This window comes from Xyrauchen texanus, chromosome 34, assembly GCF_025860055.1.
Source record: "Xyrauchen texanus isolate HMW12.3.18 chromosome 34, RBS_HiC_50CHRs, whole genome shotgun sequence".
In the NCBI taxonomy this organism is placed as follows: Eukaryota; Metazoa; Chordata; class Actinopteri; order Cypriniformes; family Catostomidae; genus Xyrauchen; species Xyrauchen texanus.
The window spans coordinates 18172671-18197859 of record NC_068309.1 but is presented as its reverse complement, the minus strand read 5'-3'; the positions used below and the strand labels follow the sequence as shown (position 1 = coordinate 18197859).

General features: G+C 36.5%; 1 protein-coding gene across 2 annotated transcripts; it reads right to left on the bottom strand.

Moving 5' to 3' along the window:
* Positions 1-105: 105 nt before the first annotated feature.
* nadk2 (NAD kinase 2, mitochondrial) lies at positions 106-12954 on the bottom strand. 2 transcript variants are annotated; one of them, XM_052104226.1, is made up of 12 exons: positions 12249-12954; positions 10459-10547; positions 10271-10359; positions 9875-9956; positions 9695-9778; positions 3856-3992; positions 2217-2304; positions 1931-2074; positions 1793-1848; positions 1482-1535; positions 1137-1260; positions 106-1038 (listed from the first exon to the last, which is right to left on the bottom strand). In XM_052104226.1, the coding sequence occupies exons 1-12, from the start codon at positions 12486-12488 to the stop codon at positions 903-905; spliced, it is 1323 nt and encodes a 440-aa protein (XP_051960186.1). In that variant the 5' UTR covers positions 12489-12954; the 3' UTR covers positions 106-902. The 2 variants fall into 2 exon arrangements, with proteins under 2 accessions (XP_051960186.1, XP_051960187.1); XM_052104227.1 differs by having other exon boundaries at positions 107-1038; positions 1931-2026.
* Positions 12955-25189: the final 12235 nt, after the last annotated feature.

Below are 25189 nucleotides of genomic sequence, written 5' to 3'. Positions count from 1 at the left end.
AGCTTTTATGTGAATTTATTGTGTACTCTTATCTACCACTCAATAAAAATCTTTTCAGTTTTGTTAACTCAACAAATGTGGATTTAAATGTTGAAGTAAATTACATAGACACATTTTATTGAAACACCAAGTATAGTTACATGGTAGTTTAACCACAGAAAATCTTTGTCTTAAAAAATAAAAATTCTCTCTTCATTTACTGACCCTTGTGTCATCCCAATATTTCTGCTCTGTAGCTCCATACAATACAAGTGAATGGTGGCCAGAACTTTGAAGGTTTAAAAAAGCAGATAATGGCAGCATAAAAGTAATTTGTAAGACACCAGTGATTAAATCCATGTCTTCAGAAGTGATATGATAGGTGTGGGTGAGAAACATTTAAGTCCCTTTTTTACTATATAACTGCACCTTCATATTCCTTGACGTTTTGAAAGTGGAGATTTATGATAAAAAAAAAGGACATTAATCTGTTTCTCACTCACACCTGTCATATTGCTTTTGGGAGCTTAAGAGGCCTAGTCACCATTCACTTACATTGCACATTAAGAGCTTCTAAAAAATCTTCCATGTTCTGCAGAAGAAAGAATGTTAGACACATCTGGGATGGCATGTGGGTGTGTAAATAAAGGGATATTCCACCCAAAAATGAAAATTCTCTTTAAGTCAGCTCCTGAAGAGGGTGGAGGGGCGGTTTGATGGTTGCAACCAAGAGGTTCATGTAAGGACAGACTTGAGAAGTTTGAAATCCAGATTTACCAGCTCAACAGGTACAAAAAAGTACATTTAATCTGCAAACCCCATTGTCCCATTAAAAATGTCAGAATTGAAATACCTAACTGTCCATTTATTTTAGCATTGTCCATCTCAAAGTCTCAATAAATAAGCAACAGTAACAAAAGGATTTAATCAAGGATGACAGTTCGCAACAGGTCCTCCTCATTTAAGCAGATTGTAGCAATGGCACCATCATTAAACTCGAAGGATGTCCCACCATCCACCACCATGCAGGCATCCCAACACCTTGAGCGGACACAAACCCTATCAACAATAAGCACAATGTTTACATTAATCTTTCACAGCATTTTCACCAAATATACACTTATGGAGTTTATACAATAATGTACATTAAAACTCACTTGTTTGCAAAACCTCTTTGTTGGCTACTGGAATATACTCTGTTGACAATGGGCTCCCTAATACTAAAGAACATTTTGTCCTCCTCTGGGCCAAAGATCAGAGACTCGTTGTATGCTTCTGTCACTGAACACAAATAGGTCACTGATTAAAATAAAATGTAAATAATACAAATAAACTAACATATGGACTTACCAAAATCTAACAGGACAGTACTAGACAAACCTGATCAACAGTAACAGTTTACCTTAGCTGCAAGCACTAATACATTTAATAGAATAGAATATACTGAACATAAATGATTGTCATTACTACTAAAAATAATGAAACACGTTGTATTTACTCACCACTCCTAATGAACTCTTGATTTAGAGGAATTTCCAAACCAGTTTTTGATTTACCTAAGATATAGAAGATTGTACTTTGAAGATCTCCAAAACTTTTAAACGTATTCAAGAAACGTGCAGAACAAACTTGTTCTTAAAACTATTTTAACATCCATTTTTCCCATTGAATCAAATTGGGCAGTCTATGATAAAACAGATTATTTAATGATTTAAACAAGAATTTGTTCTGCTTGTGTTTCATGAATAAGGTCTGTCCTGTGTATAAGATGCAGCATATTTATTCTAACATCAGTCAATTTTGTGTTTCACACCTATTCTAAGGACATCTTCCACTGCCTGCTCCACAAGCTTATTAATATTGTAGGACCTGGATGAAGAAACAAAAGTTCTGGTTAGTTCTGATGAGCTTGAAGAAGAACTGATTTCATTTAAACAACATTTAGACGCACCAGGCTTTAGATCCAGTTCCAGTGCAAATGCAGAGTCCTGAGCTCTTCTGCTTCTCCCACGGCCCATCATCAATAGAGATTTCATAGTATGAAGCCCTATGAAGTGAGAGGGTAAGATGGGGTTTGAAGGATTTATACTTCACCCTGTGGCAGACAGAGATCCACAAATAAGGGGAGATGGGGGGATGCATGGATTGAAGGAGGAAAAGTGGATAATGAGTAGCAATGGTAGGCGAGTGGTTCCACAAAGGTTCCTCAACATCAAATGGCAGGCTGGGATATATACCTGGAGGAAAGGGATTCTCCAATGAAGATCTCATTGAGACCACGGACAGGGAGTAGATGTGGCCTTGTGAGGCTGTTGTGTGTCATACCTGTTGCAAAAGCATGACAGCAATGTAATCTCTGTGGTTTTTATTTCATTTTGTATTAGTAGTATCAAAAGTGTGTTCTTTGGCATGAGGCAACTGATAACTTTGTGTAATACAAGTGGCAGTATGGCAAGCACTATTTATGTTTATACTATATTAAAAAGTTTTAATATGTTGGGTTATTTATTTAATTTTCAAAGATTAAAGCTTTCAAGTTTGGTTAAAGAAATTAATTAAATGTGTTTAAAGTTCCTGACATTTAATCATAGAAAACATTCCCTGTCTTAGGTCAGTTAGGATCACTACTTTATTTTAAGAATGTGAAATGTCAGAGTAATAGTAGAGAGAATGATTTATTTCAGCTTTTATTTCTTTCATCACATTCCCAGTGGGTCAGAAGTTTACATACACTGTTAGTATTTGGTAGCATTGCCTTTAAAATGTTTAACTTGGGTCAAACTTTTTGGGTCCACAAGTTTCTCACAATAAGTTGCTGGAATTTTGGCCTATTCCTCCAGACAGAACTGGTGTAACAGATTCAGGTTTGTAGACCTCCTTGCTCGCACGCTTGAAGGGGGGGGATGCCTGAATCACCACCTCCTTTTCTTCAATATATTTATATATCCTTTGAGTGAATTAAATCTAAATTGATCAGCATTTAACCTAATGTGATGAATGATTTTACTGGAACTAATCAGTATTCTTATGAGTTAATTATGTATACAACGTTATTACATATCATATTCTTGTGAGCAAATGATTCATTAATATAGTCACTAAATATATATTCTCTGTGGTTTTACTTTGAGACCAGCAACACTGTGTCTGCTGACTAAGAGGCCTAGGTCACGTAGGCCACTTCTCTATTGTCTTCATGACCAAACAACATACATTTGATTATGAATGTTTATGCCAATTTAACAATACTACTACTTCAGATCTCCTGAGAGAAAGTACAGTTATCTCTATGTTTAAATTCCAACAGGATAAAGGTAGTATCCAACAGAATCTCTGTAGTATACGACCTTGGATAGGAGAAGCTGTGTGTGTGTGTATTTCTCAAAGTTTTCTGTTTCAGGAGTCCAGAGTTAGAATAGCAGTACAGGTGGACAACTGGACCTCAGAGACCTATGGATGACCATAAATGGAGGACTGTTCTGAGGCCTAAGACCAGACTTGGACCATCATTTGTGACTTTTACTTAAACTGGAATGGAAAGGGTAAATTATTTATAGAATTCTAGATTTCATTCATATTAAAATATATGTATTAATATTTAGAATGAATTACATTAATTATAAATAACAATATTACAAATATATATAAAATAATAAATTATTTCATACATAATATTTTATTTTTTACACATATAAAATCAAATTTTTTTTTTTGCTAACTCAAGTTTGGGTAATTCTGCTTTAAAGTCACACCATGGAACATTGCATAGCTAGAAAACCAAGATCCACTCTCTGTTAGAATAGTCTAAAAGTTTAGACAAGATAAACAAGCACACAGCAGAGGAGAGCAATAGTAAACAGAGAGCATGAATCATACTCTGCTGGGTCTCTGTAGTGATGCGGTGGGCCTTGCTGTGCTGCTCCAGGCTCAGCTGCAGCTCGTGCAGGTCCACTGGACTGGGGTTAATACCTGTGCCCTCCAAGAACATTCGGACACGTTGACGCCACTGCCATCTAGTAGAGATAGTGGCTTTTTAAAAAAATTGAATTGGAAGATATACAGTTGTAAAAGGTGTGTAAAAGCAAGAAGAATGGTACCCAAACTGGGCAGGGCTTAACAGCTCTAAAGTTGTCAGGTATGATGAACTCTTCACTGGGTGTGTCCAAAATCGCTAACTTGTTCACTGTTTCTTATATAGTTAATCAGGGGTGAATTTGGATGCTGACGTATAGATGAAGTTACTGCCCTCCGAGTCCTCGTGGTGGCGTAGTGACTCGCCTCAATCTGGGTGGCGGAGGATGAACCTCAGTTGCGTCTGAGACCGCCAATCCGCACATCTTATCACATGGCTTGTTGAGCGCATTACCACGGAGATGTAGTGCATGTGGAGTCTTCATGCTATTCTCTGCGGCATCATGCACAAGTCACAATGCACCCCACCGAGAGCGAGAACCACACACATTATAGCGACCACGAGTCAATACTCGCTGAGCTACCCAGGCCCCCCCGCAGTTGCTTTTGTTCGATATTATCTTTATTTAATTAAGACATCACGCAAACAGATTTTTTTAAATTTCCAAAGTACTGATGCTTTGACAGATATGAGGTCAAAAATTATCTAAAAATGATCTTATCTGATCAAGATCATCATATAAGATATAATGGGAGGAACAGATCCCGGCTACCACTGCAGCGCGTGAACTAATGTTTGTTAAAGTATAAGTGGATAAAAATAATGTCATACAGCAAAAACAAAGTCTTTGCATTTATTATGAATGTAGTAAATAATATTGTTCAATCGAACCGGCTGTTATTAAATTTTTATATTGAATATGATCATATTGAAGTAAAATATTATGTATTGAATGTGGGTTAATAATTTAAGCAGTTAAGACATTGTATGTCTGATGGTAGTTTTCATTTCTAAGTGCATCAATTCTTAGGTTTTAGAAGTGTGTTAAACATGTTTAGCTTGTTCATCAACCTGTTTCATGTCCGACATAATCATACTGGCTCAATGAAACAAGTTTAAACTTGTAATGCTGATATTAAACCCACATAATTTATTCACTGTAAACCATAGATAAACCATTTTTAATAACTTGTATTAGAATTAAAAGACAGATTATTAAAACTGCAGCTATGCCTTTTTCCATTGAAATTTGCTGATAGAAAGAACCCGGAAGCGCTGTTTCCTGCGGAGTGACGTCACAGTAATTTCATCTATATCACATATTAACATTTATCTTACATGTAGGATAATAATAATAATAACAACAACAATTATAATACTTTTTATTCTTATAAAATGGTATATACAATAAACCTTAATTCTATTTGTCATGTTTAACCCGTTAATATATATTTACATAATGATAAAAAATATGTATACTAAAAACTACCAACAAGAATAAAAACAATAACTACACACACACACACATATATATATATACACTGACGGCCAAAAGTTTGGAACAATGTACAGATTTAGCTGTTCAGGAAGGAAATTGGTACTTTATTTCATCAAAGTGGCATTCAACTGATCACATATATGTCCTGATAACAAGTATAGTCAGGACATTACTGATGTAAAAAAAAAAAACAGCACCATCACTATTTGAAAAAGTAATTTTTGATCAAATCTAGACAGGCCCCATTTCCAGCAGCCTTTGCTCCAACACCTTTGAGTAATCATGCTAAATTGCTAATTTGGTTCTAGAAAATCACTTGCCATGATATAAAACACAGTTTGGTTCATTAAATGAAGCTTAACATTGTTTTTGAGTTGCCACAGTATGCAACAGACTGGCATGTCTTAAGGTCACTATTAGGTCAAAAATGGCAAAAAAGTAACAGCTTTCTCTAGAAACTCGTCAGTCAATCATTGTTTTGAGGAATGAAAGCTATACAATGCTTGAAAATAGCCAAAAACTGAATATTTCACAAAGGTGTACACTACAGTCTTCAAAGACAAAGGACAACTGGCTCTAACAAGGGCAGAATGAGATGTTGAAGGGATGTACAACTAAACAAGAGCATAAGTACAGAGTCTTGTTTGAGAAATAGATGCCTCAAGTGTCCACAGCTGACAGCTTCATTGAATTCTACCTGCTCAACACCAGTTTCATGTACAACAGTAAAGAGAAGACTCAGGGCTGCAGGCCTTATAGGAAGAATTGCAAGAAAAAGCCACTTTTGAAACAGAAAAACACAAAGGAAAGGTTAGATTGGGCAAAGAAACACAGACATTGGACAACAGATAATTAGAAAATTGTGTTATGGATCTTAACCCCGTTGAGCTTTTGTGGAATCAGCTAGACTGTAAGGTGCATGAGAAGTGCCCGACAAGACATCCACATCTATGGCAAGTGTGGGGTGAAATGTCTCCTGAGTATTTGGACAAACTGACAGCTGGAATGCCAAGGATCTGCAAAACTGTCATTGCAGAATGTGGAGTAATTTTATAAGAACTCTTTGAAGTAGTTTAAGAAGTTCTGAGAAGTTCTATTTTTTTCAAATTGTAATAGTAATTTCTCATGTTATTTATATCTTGACTATACATTGTGATCAGTTGAATACCACTTTGGTGAATAAAAGTACCAATTTCTTTCCATAGAGCAAAATCTGTACATTATTCAAAACTTTTGGCCACCAGTGTACATATTCTCATCTTGACCCTCTCCCATTCAAACTCGGCAGTATTTCTATGCGCCGAGAAGAGATTGCATGTGTGCATAGCGTCCTCGTGCGACTGTAATACAATACTAAAGTTCTAAATAACAACATCCATTGAATATTAGAGGAATACCTACATGATAACTGAATATTTGAAAAAGTTTACAGTAGTATGACCTCATAGAATTAGTGAATAAAGAAATCACTTTGAATATTAATGGAAAAATAAAAAGGTATCTGTATGATATTTGGATCACTATATTTTATTATGTTATTTATAATCATGTAGTAATATGCTTACAAGTGAAACGCTACAGCCAGTGTGAAATAAAACATTGCAGGAATGAAATGAATGCTAGGGCGTTTAATCCAGAGAGGCTAGCATTTAGCAAGTCCCCTACAGCAGTTGGTGCTGAGACTAATTGTAAAAGTGTTGTTGTGGGACTGGTCAAAGTGTGTTTGAGGGGGCTCAAACACACTTTGACCAGTCTCACAACAACACTGTTTTCCAAACACCAATCAGAGTAAACCAAATTATAACGCAATGCAAAGAAACATTGGAACGTTGGAAAGAAGAAACTAAAACGAAAATGTATTTTAGAATGTTATCTGGGCCTAAACAGAGAGTATGAGTTGGCAAAATATCTCTTTACTGTCAGAGAGAGAAAACAGAGACAGACCCTAACCAAATACAGGCTCAGGGACCACAAATTGGCAATTGAAAAAGGTAGACACAAAAAATCATGGCAACCAAAAGAAACCAGGGGCTGGATTTAAGGTGAGTAACAAATATAAGTGCTCTCTTTTGAATACAATTTATCAGTGGGTATCTGCCTAATTCTGCTCTACATGCATTTGTTGGTGTATTTCTGTGTGCATGTAAGATGTATCTGCAGAATTCTGCATGTAAATCTTCTGTTGGAATTTGGGGATTATAAAATGTTCTCTTAATTGCATCTAGGAATCTTCAAGCTTTTTCTTTTAGTGCATTCACTGCCATGTTGAAACTCCCTGATGCTGTTATTGTTATACCAAGGTAGGTATAACTCATGCTGTGTTGAATTATATGATTATTTATAGTAAACTGGTATTTGTTTTCATGACACTTGGGCCATTTTTGAAAAATCATGACATTTGTTTTCTTCATGTTTACTGTTAGGGCCCAGTTTTGACAGTATTGGTCTACTATGTCCAGATGCAGCTGTAGTCCTTGTTCAGTAGGAGACAGTAGAACAAGGTCGTCAGCATAAAGCAGAAACTTCACCTCTCTATCTAGGAGGGGAAGAGGATGAGTAGCACATTGATCCAACTGAACAGCAAGTTCATTTATTTATATATACACATTAGAGCCACTCTTTTGTTGCCTTGGCCATGTGTTTTGGGTCATTGTCATAATGGAATACCCATCCACAACCCATTTCCAATGCCCTGGCTGAGGGAAGGAGGTTCTCACCCAAGATTTGACGGTACACGGCCCTGTCCATCGTCCCTTTGATGAGGTGAAGTTGTCCTGTCCCCTTAGCAGAAAAACACCCCTAAAGCATAATGTTTCCACCTCCATGTTTGACGGTGGAGATGGTGTTCTTGGGTCATAGGCAGCATTCCTCCTCCTCCAAACACGGCGAGTTGAGTTGATGCCAAAGAGCTCGATTTTGGTCTCATCGGACCACAACACTTTCACCCAGTTCTCCTCTGAATCATTCAGATGTTCATTGGCAAACTTCGGACGGGCCTGTACATGTACTTTCTTGAGAAGGGGGACCTTGCGGGCGCTGCAGGTTTTCAGTCCTTCACAGCGTAGTGTGTTACCAATTGTTTTCTTGGTGACTATTGTCCCACCACCATTCCTCACCGTTCTCATGCTCATTGCAACTCCATGTGGTGAGATCTTGCATGGAGCCCCAGACCGAGGGAGACATACAGTTCTTTTGTGTTTCTTCCATTTGCGAATAATCACACCAACTGTTGTCACCTTCTCACCAAGCTGCTTGGCGATGGTCTTGACCCTGACATCCTTGGACAGCTCTTTGGTCTTGGCCATGGTGGAGCATTTGGAATCAGATTGATTGATTGCTTCTGTGAACAGGTGTCTTTTATACAGGTAACAAGCTGTGATTAGGAGCACTCCCTTTAAGAGTGTGCTCCTAATCTCAGCTCGTTACCTGTATAAAAGACACCTGGGAGCCAGAAATCTCTGATTGAGAGGTGGTCGAATACTTATTTCCCTCATTAAAATGCAATTTTTTTTGTTGTTCTTCTGTCTCTCCCTATTCAAATTAACCTATCATTAAAATTATAGACTGATCATTGCAAATGTACAAAATTAGCAGGGGATCAAATACTTCTTTCCCCTCACTGTAGCACAACTAATACACATCTGGGATGGCATGAGGGGGAGTAAATTATGATCATTTTTGGGTGAACTATACCATTAAGTGTACATTATCATCCTGCTCAGTGCTGAAGCAGCAAATGGAATTACTTAGTGACATGTGACCTGTTGCTCTTCTCCGCACTAGTCAGGCTGGACCAATCACAGTTGTTAGTGATTATAGGATTAGGAATCGATTTAATAATTTTAGAAAGATGCCTGGGGTGGATTTCTCTTTATATGTGAGGTACTTATTAACAGAATTAATAGATTCAACCGATTATAATTTTTAGGTGAAAATCACTCTATAGAGACAAAACCAAAAAAAGCAAGCAAAAACAAAACCTGCCCTTAATTTTGAAAGCAGCTTATATGAGGGATTTGGCCTTCTGTGCTACCAAGCACCCCCATCCCCCTGCAGCACACCAGTTTTAATCCCATAGGAAATAGCATTAGTCACCCAATGGGTAGATAAATCTCTCAAGTATGAAATATGTGGAACTCTCATATGAAATAATAAATTATTCTGACAACTTCTGCACTAGAGCGTAATGAAAAAAACATTTTGTCAAGTTCTGCTCCAGGAGGTGTGGAATAAACAACAGATTCAAAATTGGATTACTTAGCAAATGGATTACTGCCGACAAGAAACAAGTAAGAGGTACTAACCTGAACTCACCCTTCCTGAGTTTCCGCAAGGCCTCAGAAAAGGCATGTGTATAGCGCACAGGTAAACACAGGTGACCCTCTGACCTTTATACCCAAACAGTAGACACACATTATATAGCAATGAAACAAAATATTAATAAAACAAATTAACTAAAACAAACTGTAGGCTATTGTTATTACCTTTCTGGGTCTGTATTGACCCCCAATACAGGCTTGTTTTTATCAAACACTTTACTGGCAACTAGCAGCATGGTGCCATCACCTAAAAGAAATCAACAGGTCTGTTAGAGTTTAATGAAAGGATTGTTGAGATCACTACTTGCCCTATGCATTCATAATAGGAGCATAAATTAGGTAACAGATTAACAACATATGAAATGGAGAAACTGGAAAAATGACAAGCTAATCAGTAGCAGGCACCAGCAACAAACCAACGTTAATTAATTTTCAAGAGGAACATTTAACAAAGAATAGAACATCCAAAAGGTCCAGTGTAAAAAATACACAATACACAGCAAAACAACCAAGCAGTCAATTTAGCTATAAAGTTATAAAAGCAGAGAGCCCAAGCTTTACCTCCAGCAGAGATAATGGCATCTGCCCATCTTACGGTGTCCTCGTTATACGCTCCTCTTTTAACAACGCGCACCTCAATCCCTTCTTTCCTATAATGAAGGGAATGAAAGCAGGACTGTGTGGTCATTCATGTGGTTGTCAATCATTTCAAATACTGTCAGAAGTTTAATTATTGACCATCATCTTACTGTAGATTGTCCACAATTTGTCCAACATTGAGGGTATGTATTTTGTGTCTCTCCAGAAGCCCACTGTAACTCGATCCTTTCAAGGCAAGCTATGATAACAAGGAGCAGATAAATTAATGATCAGTAACATATAATGGCTTCTTTAAAATATTTTCACAAGAAAAAAAATACAAAATAAAATACTGTTTTTCATTTATGTGTTTACAGGGAGTTATTTGGACTCTGGACTTGGTCAAATATTGCAGTTGGAAGTTTTTTTTAATAGCAAATAAAATTTGAAGAAGTATATAACAACTGTTTACAACAGTACCAAAAGCTGAAAAGAATGGTAAAAATTAACAGACTCCTTTTGTTGAGCAGAGTAAAACTTCCTATTAAAAGAATTGTTTGGAGTTAAAAGTGAGTATACTATTGGAAATACAACTGCTTTCAAGGAGGAAATATTACGGCATTTAAGGCTGCAAAAATAGTACAATTATTCTATATATAGAGTGACAAAAAGTTGTTGGTAAAATTATACTTTGAAAAGTTAACTCTTTACTAAATCCAAATAAAGATATAAATATATCAATATCTAATATCCAAATCTAACTTTTTTTCAGTAAATCCAAATAAAGATGGTAATTGTTACAGGAATTATTATGAGAATGTAATTTTCACTTTTAATTAAAGGGGTAGTTCACCCAAAAATTTAAATTCTAATTTACTCATCATCATGCCATTCCAGATGTGAATGATTGATATTCAAAAAGGACTTAAAATGTATGTGTTTCTCACCAACACCTATCATATTGCTTCTGAAGGCATAGATTTAACCACTGGAGTCTTATGGGTTACTTTTATGCTACCTTTTATATGTTTTTTTTGGAGCTCACAGTCCTGGTCAACATTCACGCATTGTATATACATACAGAGCTGAGATATTCTTCTAAAAATCTTCATTTATTTTCAGCAGAAGAAAGATATTCTTCTCCACTTACACCTATACTTTCACTGTCTTTTGCATTTTTTTCCAATTTGCATTCTTTGTGCATATCACCACCTACTGGGCAGGGAAGATAATTTATTGTAAAAAAAAAAAAAAAGGACTTAAATATTTATATATTTATCACCCACACCTATCATATCACTTCTGTAGACATGGATTTAACCACTAGAGTTATATGGATTCATTTTTGGCAGCCTTTGTGTGCTTTTTGGAGCTTCAAAGTCCTGATCACCATTCACTTGCATTGCATGGACATACAGAGCTGAAATATTCTTAAAATAATCTTAATTTGTGTTCAGCAGAAGAAACATACACATCTGGGATGGCATGCGAGAGGGAGTAAAAGAGAGAATCTTTTGGGGTGAACTATCCCTTTACTAAATCATGTAACTACGTCATCCAGAATTGTGACTGAAGACCAATCACAGATCAGTATGCAAATATCGGTTTCTAATAGACTTTGAATGCCGAACATTCTACTAGTGAGTCAGTGGAATCATTTAAAAGTTTTTAAATCTTATGTTTACTAAGACGCGTTTTCGGAAGAGCGCTGGCATTTTCAGCTGGCAAAAAACGCTTTGCAGGACACACGGTTGTAATTATCATATATATATATAAAATGTGTATCTCTGGTATGTAGGTTATTTCCGAAAACAACTTTCAATGTGCTACACAAAACTCAATGTACTGCAGAAAACTCACAATAATGTGAAAACAACGTGCTTTGCAAGCACCATGTTGTCTAATGCAAAGTGTTTAATCCACTCGGATAAACAGGTGTATCTGTTCACAAGTCGCTTACCAGCTGTTTCAGATCCTCCTCTGACAGTCCCGCATAGCGATATCTCTGCTGCTCAAATTCATAGCGAGTGGTCTTTGTCACGACCGCTACTTTAGCAGGTTTGAAGCCAGATTCAGCTTGCGAAGCAACTTTACACAGAGCTGTCTGATGAAAACACAGACGACTACAATAGCTCCCAGCGAAAACAGCCACTAATGGATTTCCATAGGAGAGTGATTTCCTTAAAGCTCGGGATAGCATTCTACTACCGAAAACAAGTGTTAGAAAAACGATACGGGGGAAAAGTTTCAGGTGATTATTCGAATGAGTTTCGCAGCTTTATTATTTAGGACTTGGGTCTGTCTGCTGCTTAGACTAGAACAGGATGTGCAGACTACTGACCACCATCCAAGTCCTTCTGGCGCAGGTTTCGTGTGTTATATCCTTCCTAGGTATACAACATGCGTTTACATGGGACAGCTAGCTGATTACAGCTGTCAGTTTTAGCATGTCAAACTGGTCACCAACTCAACCTCTTTAAAAGGACTGACCGATCACATCCCCATTTATCTCTCCACAGACATACGAACGACGAAACGCGCGAGTCTAAGCGATATACAGACTTTACTTTTAACATCTACCTTTAAATACAATTCTTCAACTCTCAAACTTGAGGCTAATAAAAACATCTGAGCCAACACTCACGCATGCCGCCATCTTTAAAGCACGTAGCGCTGACTCGAGATCGGTGGGCGTGGCTTTGACGTAGACGTTTTTATTGGCTATTGCCGTGTGCCCATTCTTCACTGCCATTCAACATCACTTTTGCATATCGCACGTCACCACAGGCTAGGATGAGGAAGTTGGTGTGTTACTAGACAACTCTAAATAGTATGGACATTTGGGAATATCCCGTAGTACTTTATTTTTATTATATATATATTTTTTTATTATATTTGATTACTAAAAGGTTTGAGAGTGTTTTGATGCCGAGACAGAATAGACCATTGTCCTTACAGGTCTCTCGATTCTAGTTTGTAAGAGTAGATTGAATTAAAGTTGCACAAAGGTGTACATTTTTGTTTAGCCTATGTTTGCATTGGCCGATATGACAGTCGTCTTGGACTTACGGTGTGTTTTACAAAAACTTGGGACAAGTCAAAATATTATTATTATTATCTCAACATGTCGGCTCCATGAGTAGAACTAGCTGCTTCATGTATAATAAAACAAACTTTTTTTAGGCCACTGGGTGGTGTTGTCTTCATAAGGATTAGGTCTGTGTAAAAATATGCAGAAGATTTTCAGATCAATCGCAATCTTCATTCGATATCGATTCCATACATTTTAAGATTAATATCTTTTAATATGCACAGTTAAGCATTGAGTTCCTTTCACTTTGGGAGACTCCAGTCTCATTAAAATGCACTCAACTACAACAAAATGCTGAACTGCCCATTTTTAAAGAAACAGTACTGTTTTAATACTCAAACATACATATACATACAGGGCTAGACTGGTAAGAGAAATTGCCCGGGATTTTACATGGCAACTGACCCAAAAGTTGTTGAGCAGCGGCTCATTTTAGCTTATTGCGGCCCATTCGGCACGTTTCGCGGCCGACCCACTGGCCCACTCAGTTCTCCCGATGGCCAGTCTGCACCTGATCGGCCCCAAAGTGCATCAGCCCACCAGGAAAATGCCCGGTAGGCCTATGCCAGATTATCAGTCCGACCCTGCATACATACACACACACACACACACACACACACACACATATATATATATATGGGGAGTGATGGCTCTTGGAAAAACATAGAACCATATGGTTTTCCTCCCTCGGTTCTGTAAGCATTGGCACTGCAGTTAACCTCAAGTTTATTGACGCATCTGGAGCACAAGGTTTTACAAATAAAACAAAGCATCAAATAGACATGAGCATAAAAGATTCAACAACTACTACATAAACTGAAAAGTTATGTGACTAACAGAAATGGAATAATGTGTCCCTGAACAAAGGGGGGTCAAAAGTATCTGGTGTGGCCATCAGCTGCATTTACTTCAGTGCATCTCCTCCTCATGGACTGCACCAGATTTGCCAGTTCTTGCTGTGAGATGTTACCCCACTCTTCCACCAAGGAACTTGCAAGTTCCCGGACATTTCTGCGGGTAATGGCCCTAATTCTCACCCTCTGATCCAACAGGTCCCAGACATGCTCAGTGGGATTGAGATCCGGGCTCTTCGCTGGCCATGGCAGAACACTGACATTCCGGTCTTGGACATCACACACAGAACAAGCAGTATAGCTGGTGGCATTGTCATGCTGGAGGGTCATGAAGAACAGAGAAAGGGACTTTTGCACTTTAAAGTTTCTTGAAGGCTGAAAACTATTTAAATACATATTTTCTGAAAAAAGAGCATATGTAGTAACTTTCCAGTCCCATGTCATTGATGTTGTGATTATTGCTTCATTACATTGTAATAGTAAGTTATGTCCAGTGCTGTAAATGATATGAGCTGAATGAGTACTTCATGAATGAGCAGTAGGCTAATGTTTCTTTAAAATTTCAAACATTATGTATTTGATAAACATTGCAACACCCAATAGACAATTGTTACTAGCAGCATTGCATGTAATGGAACACTTTACAACAAGGTTCCATTCATAAACATTAGTTAATGCATCAGGTATCATGAACAAACAACAAACAATAAACAAAATATTTACAGCATTTATTAATCTTTGTTAATAAAAATACAATTGTTCTTTGATAGTTCATGTTAGCTCGTAGTGCATTAACAAATACGTCTTTTGATTTGAAAAAAAAAATTATTACTATATGTTGAAAATTACATTTAAGATTAATAAATGCTTAATTATTGTTCATTGTTAGTTCATGTTAACTAATGTTGTTAACTAATGTTAACAAATGGAACCGTTCTGTAAAGTTTTAATTTAACATTTACAATTATGTCACTCTTAAACAGTGGAAACTACATAAAAAAATTAAACATTAATCAGTGAGGAAATTATGAATTTGTCACTTGGATTTAGTTTTGATTAACATTATGGTGTAAGTTTATGCACCATTAAAATAACAAGCTGTGTTATCATGAAGACAACAACTGTTGTTATTTTTAAAGTTTTGTTTGGAATCTTGAGATGACCACTTCTCATGTTATGCTAAATAAAGTGCTTCATGTGGTAACATTTAAATTAATTGTTTTTAATTAAGTCAAAAATAGGGTTACATTACATTAGGTGACACCAACAATATTCATTTTGAGGGTTAGATCAGGTAGAAGTTAACAATTGAAGGTTACCATGTTTTACAGTGCATGCCCACAGGACATGATTCTTATTTTATTGATTTTGTACCATTTATGTCAAACAAAATCTATTTATTGAAAGTATTGATGGATGACACAGCAGTAATTATATTTGTGCAATTTGTCCGCTGGCTGACTCTCTTAGTTTGTAGCAAGCTGCTACATATTTTGCTGCTGTTGTGATCAAGCTGGAGTTTTCTACCAAAATATGTCTTCATTTTTCAGGAGTTGGTGCTATTTGTTGTAATTGTGTAAAGTTGAGAGATCTGATGTTATAGTGATCGCAGTGCAGCAGGAAGTGATCTTCTGTATCCACCTCTCTCTGAGCGCACAGTGAACACAGTCTCTGCTCTCGTGGCTGCCATCTCTGTTTGTGCCGTCCTCTCTCTATAGCCAGACAGTGATCACTCAGTCTGTACTTGCTTAGTGTTTTTCTCACTTAATGCTCTTTCACACAGCTCAGGTATTCTGCTGGTTTGTAATCTCTTTTCAGGTGTAAATAGAGTTCCATCTTCTTTGTGATTAGTGGCATCTCTCCAATAGGCAATGTAATTTAGTTTTTGTAATTGTATAATTTGGTTGGCCAAGATTATGCTGTGTTGGTTTGAATGTAGTTTCAGCACCAGCTGTGAAAGGGCACTCCAGTGCAAGTTCTGTTCCTGGCACTGCAGGGCTTCAGCCTGGTATGAACTCGGCTCACTGCATTTTAGGTGCTTGTAGAATTTCAGAGCTCTTTTTTGGATACTGATTAGTAAGGGGTATTGTCCTAATTCAGGTCTGCACGAGTTGTTGTCGCTCTATTTTCTTTTAGGATGCTTTTACAAATTTGGTATGCAGAGTTTCGATTTCTTCTTTTTCCCATTTAGTAAAATCTTGGGATTTTAGGGGTCCCCATATCTCGCTGCCATACAGAGCAATTGGTTAGATTATTGCTTTAAGGTTTTTTAGCAAGGTTTTAATTGGAATTTCACTTTGAATTGTACTTTTGTTGAAGTACATCTAAGACACTCATTGCTTTTGCATTCAGTTCATTCACAGCCAGATTGAAGTTTCCTGTTGAACTTAGTTTTAGCCACAGATAAGTGTATTCGTGGGTGTGTTGGAGGCTCTGAAAGTGTATTTATTTTCCCTATAGGGTTCCTTGTGGCACCACTGTGAAGAACCATTTCTGGGTTCTTTAAAGCACCAGTATATAGATGGTTCTCTAAAGAACTTGACAATAAAGGGTTCTTTGTAGATCTTAAAAGGGTTCTCCTATGGCATCACTCTGAAAAACCCTTATTGGTTCTAATTGGAACCTTTATTTTTAAGAGTGTACAACTGGATCTATTTAGAAAAATCATTATTTTAGTTTTTGCTAGGTTAATTTTAAGAGCCCACTTTTGATTTAATGTATCTATAATGTCAAGGAGCTGCAAAGAGGAGACATTTCATTTGTGATTCAGTCAGGGTTGGTCCAGCAAGCCCATTTTCCCCAGCCCTCTCATTTAATGAGAGGGCTGTCTGTGTGATTCATTGGTTTGAGTTGGTTTTAGATACAATGCAATTTTACAGTGGTCTGACAGAGGTGTTTGAGGACTGACTGTGAATGCTCTGAGATGCACTGGGTCAATGTCTGTAATGAAACAATCTACAGTACTGTTACCCAGACAGGAATTAAAGGTATAACAGCCAAAAGAGTCTCCCCGTACGCGACCGTTCACTATATACAGGCCCAGCGATCGACAGAGCTCTAGTGGGCTTTTGTCACTTTTCTTTGTACATTTATCATAATTATTTCGGAGGTGGTATGAGGGCAGAGAGTGGCTTGTGTTTGTAATATATTTGTCTTCCTGTGTGTTGGTTCATTTCCAGTTCTGGCATTTAAATCTCCACACATTAACACATTTCCTTTTGTCTGGAAATGGCAGATCTCATCTTGCAGGATGGAATTTTTTCTCTCTCATTGTAATAGGGAGATTCAGCAGGGGGTAAATATGTAGCACAAGAATATGTGACGGTCTGTGGAGACAATATATTTTGGATTTTTAACCAAATGTAAAATTTTCAGATTTTTATAGATTTGATTGTGTCTATTAGTTCTGTTCTGTACCATATGAGCATTCCCCCTGAGTCTCTGCCCTGAGTCACCCCTCTTAGTTTGGTTGATGGTAGAACTATTTCTCTAAATCCAGTTGGGCAGCCAGTGGACAAATCTCTTACACCCCATGTTTCATGCAATATCATAATGTCAGAATTCTGAATTCATTTTTTGAAGTCTGAATGTTGGCTCTTAACACCAAAAATGGAGAACCTCAGTCCTTGAATATTCCAACATGTGATTTTTAAGGAATATGAGCCCATTAATTAATTGCTTTTGTTATTTCAAAAACAAGACAAACATCAGTATGTTGTTGAATTGACAGATCAAGAATACATAAAATATTATGATGCGTCTAAGAAAATCTTTTAAAATAAATGTATAAATTAAGTAAAATAAATATAATAAATATCTTCTTAATCTTTATATATTCTTCTTAATATAATTTTTTTCCCAAGAAGAATATATTAAATAATATGAGGTTTCTCAGAATCTCTTTTAAAATAAATGTATAAATAAAATACATACAGACACACACACACACACATACATTTTCCTAACCCATGAGGTGAGAGCACAGCAGAATCAGCATGTGCTGGATGTTTCTGAGGTCTCTGGATGGAGATGAGGCCGTTTGGCTGTTGACTGTGCTGGTGCTGGAGTGGATCAGGGATCTGCTGGCTGCTTCGGCGTAGCTCTGGCTACCCGGGTGTTGCTCCTGCTGATGCTCATGTGAATGAGAAGACAAGAGGGCCGCAGGCCTGGTCATGCGATGTTTTCCAGGGGGAAACATAGAGACTGTCATGGGGTTTCTCCGCTCAGAGTTGAAGTAGTGGAGGGGGAGGTGATTGGAAGGGTGACCCTGTAGTGGCTCTATGGGGTGTCTACGAGGTTGCTGTGGTGCAGTGTGATGTCCTTCAGGGTCTTGGCAAAGATGGGAACCGCCTTTCTGTGGAGATGGATATAGTCGTAAAAGCTGCTGAGATTCAGAGTGGGGTGCTGAGCCAGGTGTACGTTGGGCTTTAGGGCACAGTCTCTAGACACTTGCATTTATATGCCTGATGATGTCTGGGTGGAAATCTGAGCAAAGTGGCAGGGTGGAGAGGATAATTTTGGAGTTGGGGAAGTTACAGGAAGCCTTCTCTCTCCAGAGACGAGTGAGCGCTGATCACCGCATGCGTTTGAGAGGTAAGACTGAGTTTAATCCCCTCTTGCCAAGTATAATATCCATACAATACAGTATTTCTAATATTTTGAAAATGGAAGGAGGACAAACACATTATAATTTATATAATGATTTGTTTGCACCACCATGATGCAATTCTAATACTATTATATAATCATTAAAATATGTGGATTTATGTCACACAAAGTGCATATTTTTATTGTGAATACAGTGCATTATGTCATTAATCGTGGTAAATCAGTAGATAAATAAAATAAAATCACTTTATTGCCACCATATACACAAGTGCAACAGTGTGTGAAAGTCTTGTGTGCAGTTCCAAGCAACATAGCAGTCACAACAGTGATGAGACATATGCCAATTTACAATATCTAATATACACATAATTACACACAAAACAATATACAATTAATAATATACAATATAGTATTCAATACACACAATATAGAATACATATACGCACAATCTAGAATACACAGTATACAATACATTTATATATATAAAATATACAGTAGCTTGTATTGTGCTGTATTGCCATTCAGGCTGTTGGTTGATTTTCAGTTGCCAGTGTGTTGTTAAGAGAGAATTTAATTTATGAAAGTCCAGTGTAAGATTAATAAAGTGCAGTGCTGATTTATATTGATCATGGGAGATCAAGAGATCAAAAGTCTGATTGCTTGGTTGAAGAAACTGTCATGAATTCGGCTGGTGCGGGTCCTGATACTGCGATACCAGGACCTACAAATTCCCCAGATCTCAAACCGTTTGAACATCTGTGGGATGTGCTGAACCAGCATATCTTATCCACAGTGGCTCCACCTCGCAACTTACAGGACTTTAAGCATCTGCTACTAATGCTGGTGCCAGAAACCACAGGACACCTTCAGGGGGTCTAACAGGACCAACAGCATATAAGACATATTGGTTATATTGTTTTGGCTTATCAGTGTATAGTGTAGTTGGAAGAGGGTTTGTATTCACAGTTTAAGACCAAATTTGTAAGTTTAGTGTGATTGTTTTTTTCACCTGATAGTAATGGAAAATGGATTCAACCATGGGATCTCTGCCTTGCACTGTATTGGTCCACAGTTTCTTCATGAAAAACACCTGAAAACTTATCACCTGAAAAGTAAAACGTTTGCAAATCCCAGTATTGACATATCAAACAAAATATTTTACATAAATTCCTGGCAGCAAGAGCAGTATGATTAAAGTGTTAAATGAACAGTTAAATGTATTATTCATAAATTATTCTTCAGACAAGTAATACAGTGTCAATAGCCTAACTGTAGGCTGTTTGCAGTTGCTAGTTGAGTGTTATAATTTTTTCTTGTATAAGAATTCAGAGTTGACTATCAGTTTTATGAATACACTAATACACTTACACATATTTATGAACTGACAAAAAACTACTGACTAAAGGGCATGCGTTTTGTGAAACAGAAAAAAACATCTAAACAAAACCCTGCTCTGATTTTAAAATAGTTCTTCTGTATGTCAGATCAAAATGCTTTGTTAACAAGCAACATGTCATGAACTCTCACAGGACATCTTCATCTGTTCTGAACAGACATATACAGTACATCAGACATGACGGCCTCTAAGCCTCACCTTGTCCGAAATTTTGGCAAACTCTGCTAAAACTCTCAGAGGACTGGAGCATAATTCTGCCAGCGATGTTCAGGCAGAAATCTGTTGCTTTTGTGCTTGATTCAACCTGAAAAGCCTATGGATTAAAAAAAGAAGGGTTTTTGAAGAAAGATACTGTGTAAGATACCAGTCGCTGGGTTTTGGAGGAAAGTCTTCTCCAGCATACAGTTTATTATACAATCAGGTCCACTAGTGAAAATATTCTACTTTTCTTTTCTAGGTTCAAATGGAAAATTCCAGATTTTTTATGTGGTCTCAGATTTTTGGACCATGCTGTGTATATTTTAATTGAATATTTCTGTTTTAGCTTTCACATGCTAAAATTAAATTCTGGAAAATTGTAAAATGTATATACTTACAGTACATTAATTAAATTACTATTGCACTTGTTCATTGAACTGTTGTGTTAAACAATTTCACACTTGCAATCATGCTGTTTTGTCAGTATATCAGTAAATTACCTGCAGCCGAATCACAGCTGTGCTGATATACGGTCATAACTGCACACTTTCTTGTGTGATATTGCTTTAATATTCTTTATTATTTCTTATAACCAAGAACAACGTGCAGGCCAGATCTCTGTTGTATTAAAACCAAACAGAAAATGAATCTGCAGAGTCTTGATTAACAATTCATCTCCCTTATGCCGTTTTCTCCAATAGTACTGCATATCTCTTCATTGAGGATCCAAATGAGGTCAGAGCACAACAGGGCATTCTTTCAGTTTCCTCTTGCATAAATGAACACAGCCAGACAAGAGAGAGAGAGAAAATATTTCTCCCACAGGAGGCTGAATACACGTACAGATAACAGATGCAAGTCTAGCGGAAATCTAACTTAACATGCCATATTGTATTGAAAGCCCTCACCTTATCTGTGTCATCAGGAAAGTACAGTTTATGAAAGATCTGGGTAGTTTTGTGCTGAATGGCCTCCACTTCTATAAGGTGAGGAGGGTACATTCTGTATCCGTTTCTGTCAGAGGCATAGAATATTTTCAAACCTTCTATTGTTTTCTAGTCATTTTTTATCTATAAATACATCGTTTTTGGTTCTGGATCCAGGCTTTTTGTCATTGTCAATAATATCTAAACAAATAAAAAAAGCTAATTTAATATTTTCTTTTATTATTGTTCCATGAAAAGTGCAATCTGTGTTTTTTTATGGCCAAATTTGACCCATATTTGAAGAACCAGTTATGGCCTTTCACCTTTGGCCTTTTAGCATGTAATACAGCTTTACATATTTTTGTTGTTGTTGTTGTAAATCTCTGAATCAAATTTGACCCTAAAAATGCTTGGCCTTTTCTAAGATTTAGCCGTTCACAAATACTGTTCTCAGAAGTTGTTATAAAATATGTGAGGTATTATGAAATGCCAAAAGTGATTCTTTAATATTTATTTTTGACCTTTAAAGAATCTGACATTTCAGTTTTTTTATTATTATTTTTAATTTTTATAAGTCAACATTTAATGTAGATCTGACTTACCCTAAATTAGGCCTGTCACAATATTTAATAATCGTTTGATCACGGTAATTTATTTAATCACTGTTATTTGAGATAACCGCGATTATTGTGAACTTCAAATTCCAATCACATTTTAAAGTCCAAATAATGGGATTTTAAGGGAATATATAAATGCCATGAACGGCGCGTTTGTGTGTCTCATTCTGCTGAACTCCAAACACCTCACTGACCCGCACCACGGATGTCACCCAGAGCAACTCATGAATTGCTCGTCAAGATTACACACTTCTCAAGTGATCAGATGCACGTGCCATCTGCATAAATATAAACAAGGTATAAATAAACTTATCTTAATCTTTGATAGTAAATGTAAAGAGTCTTCATACAAGCAGTGTTAATGACACAGTGACACAGAGACTGCTTACTCTTTCTGTGGAGATGATAAAATAAAAAATGGAATCTCAAAGGATCTTCATAAGAAATAAGGGCTTATGGGTTTAATAGGACACATTTTAAAATAAAATATAAGTGAAAGAATTTAGGACAGAAATATTTTACTATTGCATATAATATAATATTCCAAAAACAACAAAACGGCCCAAGACTTAAGTTGACTAAAAAAGAGAGACATATTTTTAGTATTAAGAATTATTTTGATATTTAAAACCTTAAAAGGGAATCATATCCCCATTTTAATATTTTTGTATATATTTGAAGTGAAATATTGAAACACATATACACCTTAAGAAATATGACAGTTTGCTTGACAAATAATTGTGGAAGCTCTAAAAGAGACAATAATTAATCATAGCCCTAAAACAGACAATTAGTCAACATAATCACAATTATTTGTTTGAAAATTAAATGTCAGACAAATTTCATAATTGTGACAGCCCTACCCTTAATATACATTTTTATAGGATTTTATTGTGGGTCAAATTTGACCCAAGAATCACTGGTGGATGCAAATTCTTATAGGACAATAGGAGTATTAAAATAATTCATGTAAAAATACAGCTCCCAACCATTCTCCTCACTGTACCTGAAAACCCATACATACATGAAACCCATTAGAACAAACAGTTCAGTCAACAAGCAACATGTTTATAAAAAAAAAAAAAGGTAAGGAATCTAAATGAGAGTTTTGTGGCTTTTAGTCCATGTCTAATAACTGTGAAGCCATCTATATGCCAGTGTAATCCAAGCAGATACTACTTAGTCTATTACTCTATTAGCAGATTTACAGTCTTTTGGGATAATGTATCAGTAACATTGATGACTCATCCTGCACTACATAATATTTTGAATAATCAAATTCTCTCTAGAATAAGAATGTCCCTTCTCCTTCAAACGACTAGCAAGGTTGTGTAGAGGCTCATAGCTGTGATGTAACTAATGCCCATTGGCTATTTAAAAAAGGGATGATCTGTTTATATGTCCTGTCCAAACTTTTAATTAAAAAAGGTATCAAACACGTTAACACAAGCCATTTCATGGGGTCTTTTAACATAAAGTTAATTTGCAATCTAACCACTAGGGAGCAGACTGCTACAGATTTGTGACTTGAGAAACATTTTCTGAAGAACTACTTCATGTGTTTCTCACTCAGCTGCTTGATGATCTGGCAGAAGATCTCATCCTTCAGAGCTCCCTTAAAGATCTGATCAGAGAGGTAATTTACTGAATGGCTTCACTTGGAGGGATAGTCGCCTATATACTTAATGATAGGTACAACAGAGTCAAGGGTCAAAATTAGCAGCTAGATATTCAGTTGAAACTATAATGAAGTTAAAGGGATAGTTCGCCCAAAAATTTTAATTATTTCATAATTTACATGCTCTTATGTTCTCCCAAAAACCTGTATGACTTTATTTCGTAGAACACAAAAGGACATGTTAGGCTGAATGACAGCTCTATTGACCATTCACTTTTCTTGTATAAAAAAGGAATATGGCAACTGAAGCTAACATGTAACATCTGCTTAACATCTCTCTTGTGTTTCTTATATGGAAGAAAGATGAGATTATTATCATTTTCAGATAAACTATCCTTTTAACACTATTAACTGTTATGAATAGGATATCAATGAAGGCCTGGCAAGCATCCTGAGACAGCTCATCATGGATGAGGACTTTCTTCATCAAAGGCTGTTTGAGAGGTTCCCTGGTACAGCACCACAATTTATCCTTCCCTTTGCCTTTAGTTATTATAACATGACTCAATGTGCTTTTGACAGGAGGTCTAAAGGATGGAAAGATACAGAGAATCCACAGGAATTACAGAGGAAGCAAGGCAAATGAGATACACATACATTGCATGAAGAATATAAAGTAAGCTGGAACTCATAAATAGAGTTTAATGGCTGAGGAGAGATGTAAGCAACTTACCTGAAGTGATCATAGAACTCCTCCGGAGTTCAGAGAAGGTTAAACCCAAAGGACTATTCAGTGTTTTTCAATGTTTAAATATCCTCCTATACCAGTTTAATATGCAGAGACAACCACGCTGTGGTAAAATTCTAGTGTAATTTTTAATATGGATGACTTTTAAAGTAATTTATATATTTTGTAATTTTGTAATTTTCTGCCTCAATTCAAACCCTATTTAAACCATAAATCTCCAATTTAACTTTCACTTTTAAATTGTAAAAGGATGTGAAAGGGGAGATTTATAGTAAAAAAAGTATAAATATTAAATATTGATCTGTTTCTCACCAACACCTATCATATTGCTTCTGAAGATATGAATTTAATCACTAGAGTATTATGGATTTCTTTTATGCTGCATTTATGTGATTTTTGGAGCTTCAAAGGTTTTCTTCTACTGAAGAAAGCATGTTCACATATGCAATGGCATGAGGGTGAGTAAATGATGAGAGAATTTAAATATTTGGGTGAACTATCCTTTTAACTGAGCAACATTGTCTCTAAAAATAGAGTACCTTTGGGGCGGGACTATCTGTTTGAAAACAATCATTATTTTTGCACTTCTGTTTAGCGAAACTAGTGGAGCATAAATCACACACTTCACATTTGAGATCTTCTAGCTTTCTTTGGCTCGATGTATTTGTGTCTTTGACCATAAATAGCTTGGTTACCATGTTTAATAAATTTTATTAATTTGTATAATAATTCATAATTTCATATAAACACACTGACCACAATATCATATGGTGGTCAGCGGGGAAGTCTCCTCTCTTCTTAGTCTGTCATTGACTCCATGAGCTCAACCTGAAGTCAGCACCTGT

Bases quoted from the DNA above. Each gene is read 5' to 3' on its own strand.
- nadk2 (XM_052104226.1), bottom strand. From the start codon at position 12,488: ATGCTATCCCGAGCTTTAAGGAAATCACTCTCCTATGGAAATCCATTA. The intron at 1,536-1,792 runs GTGTGAAACACA...TCTATATCTTAG, and splicing joins GGAAGATGTCCTTAGAATAG to GTAAATCAAAAACTGGTTTG. The intron at 1,039-1,136 runs GTGAGTTTTAAT...TATTGTTGATAG, and splicing joins CAAAGAGGTTTTGCAAACAA to GGTTTGTGTCCGCTCAAGGT.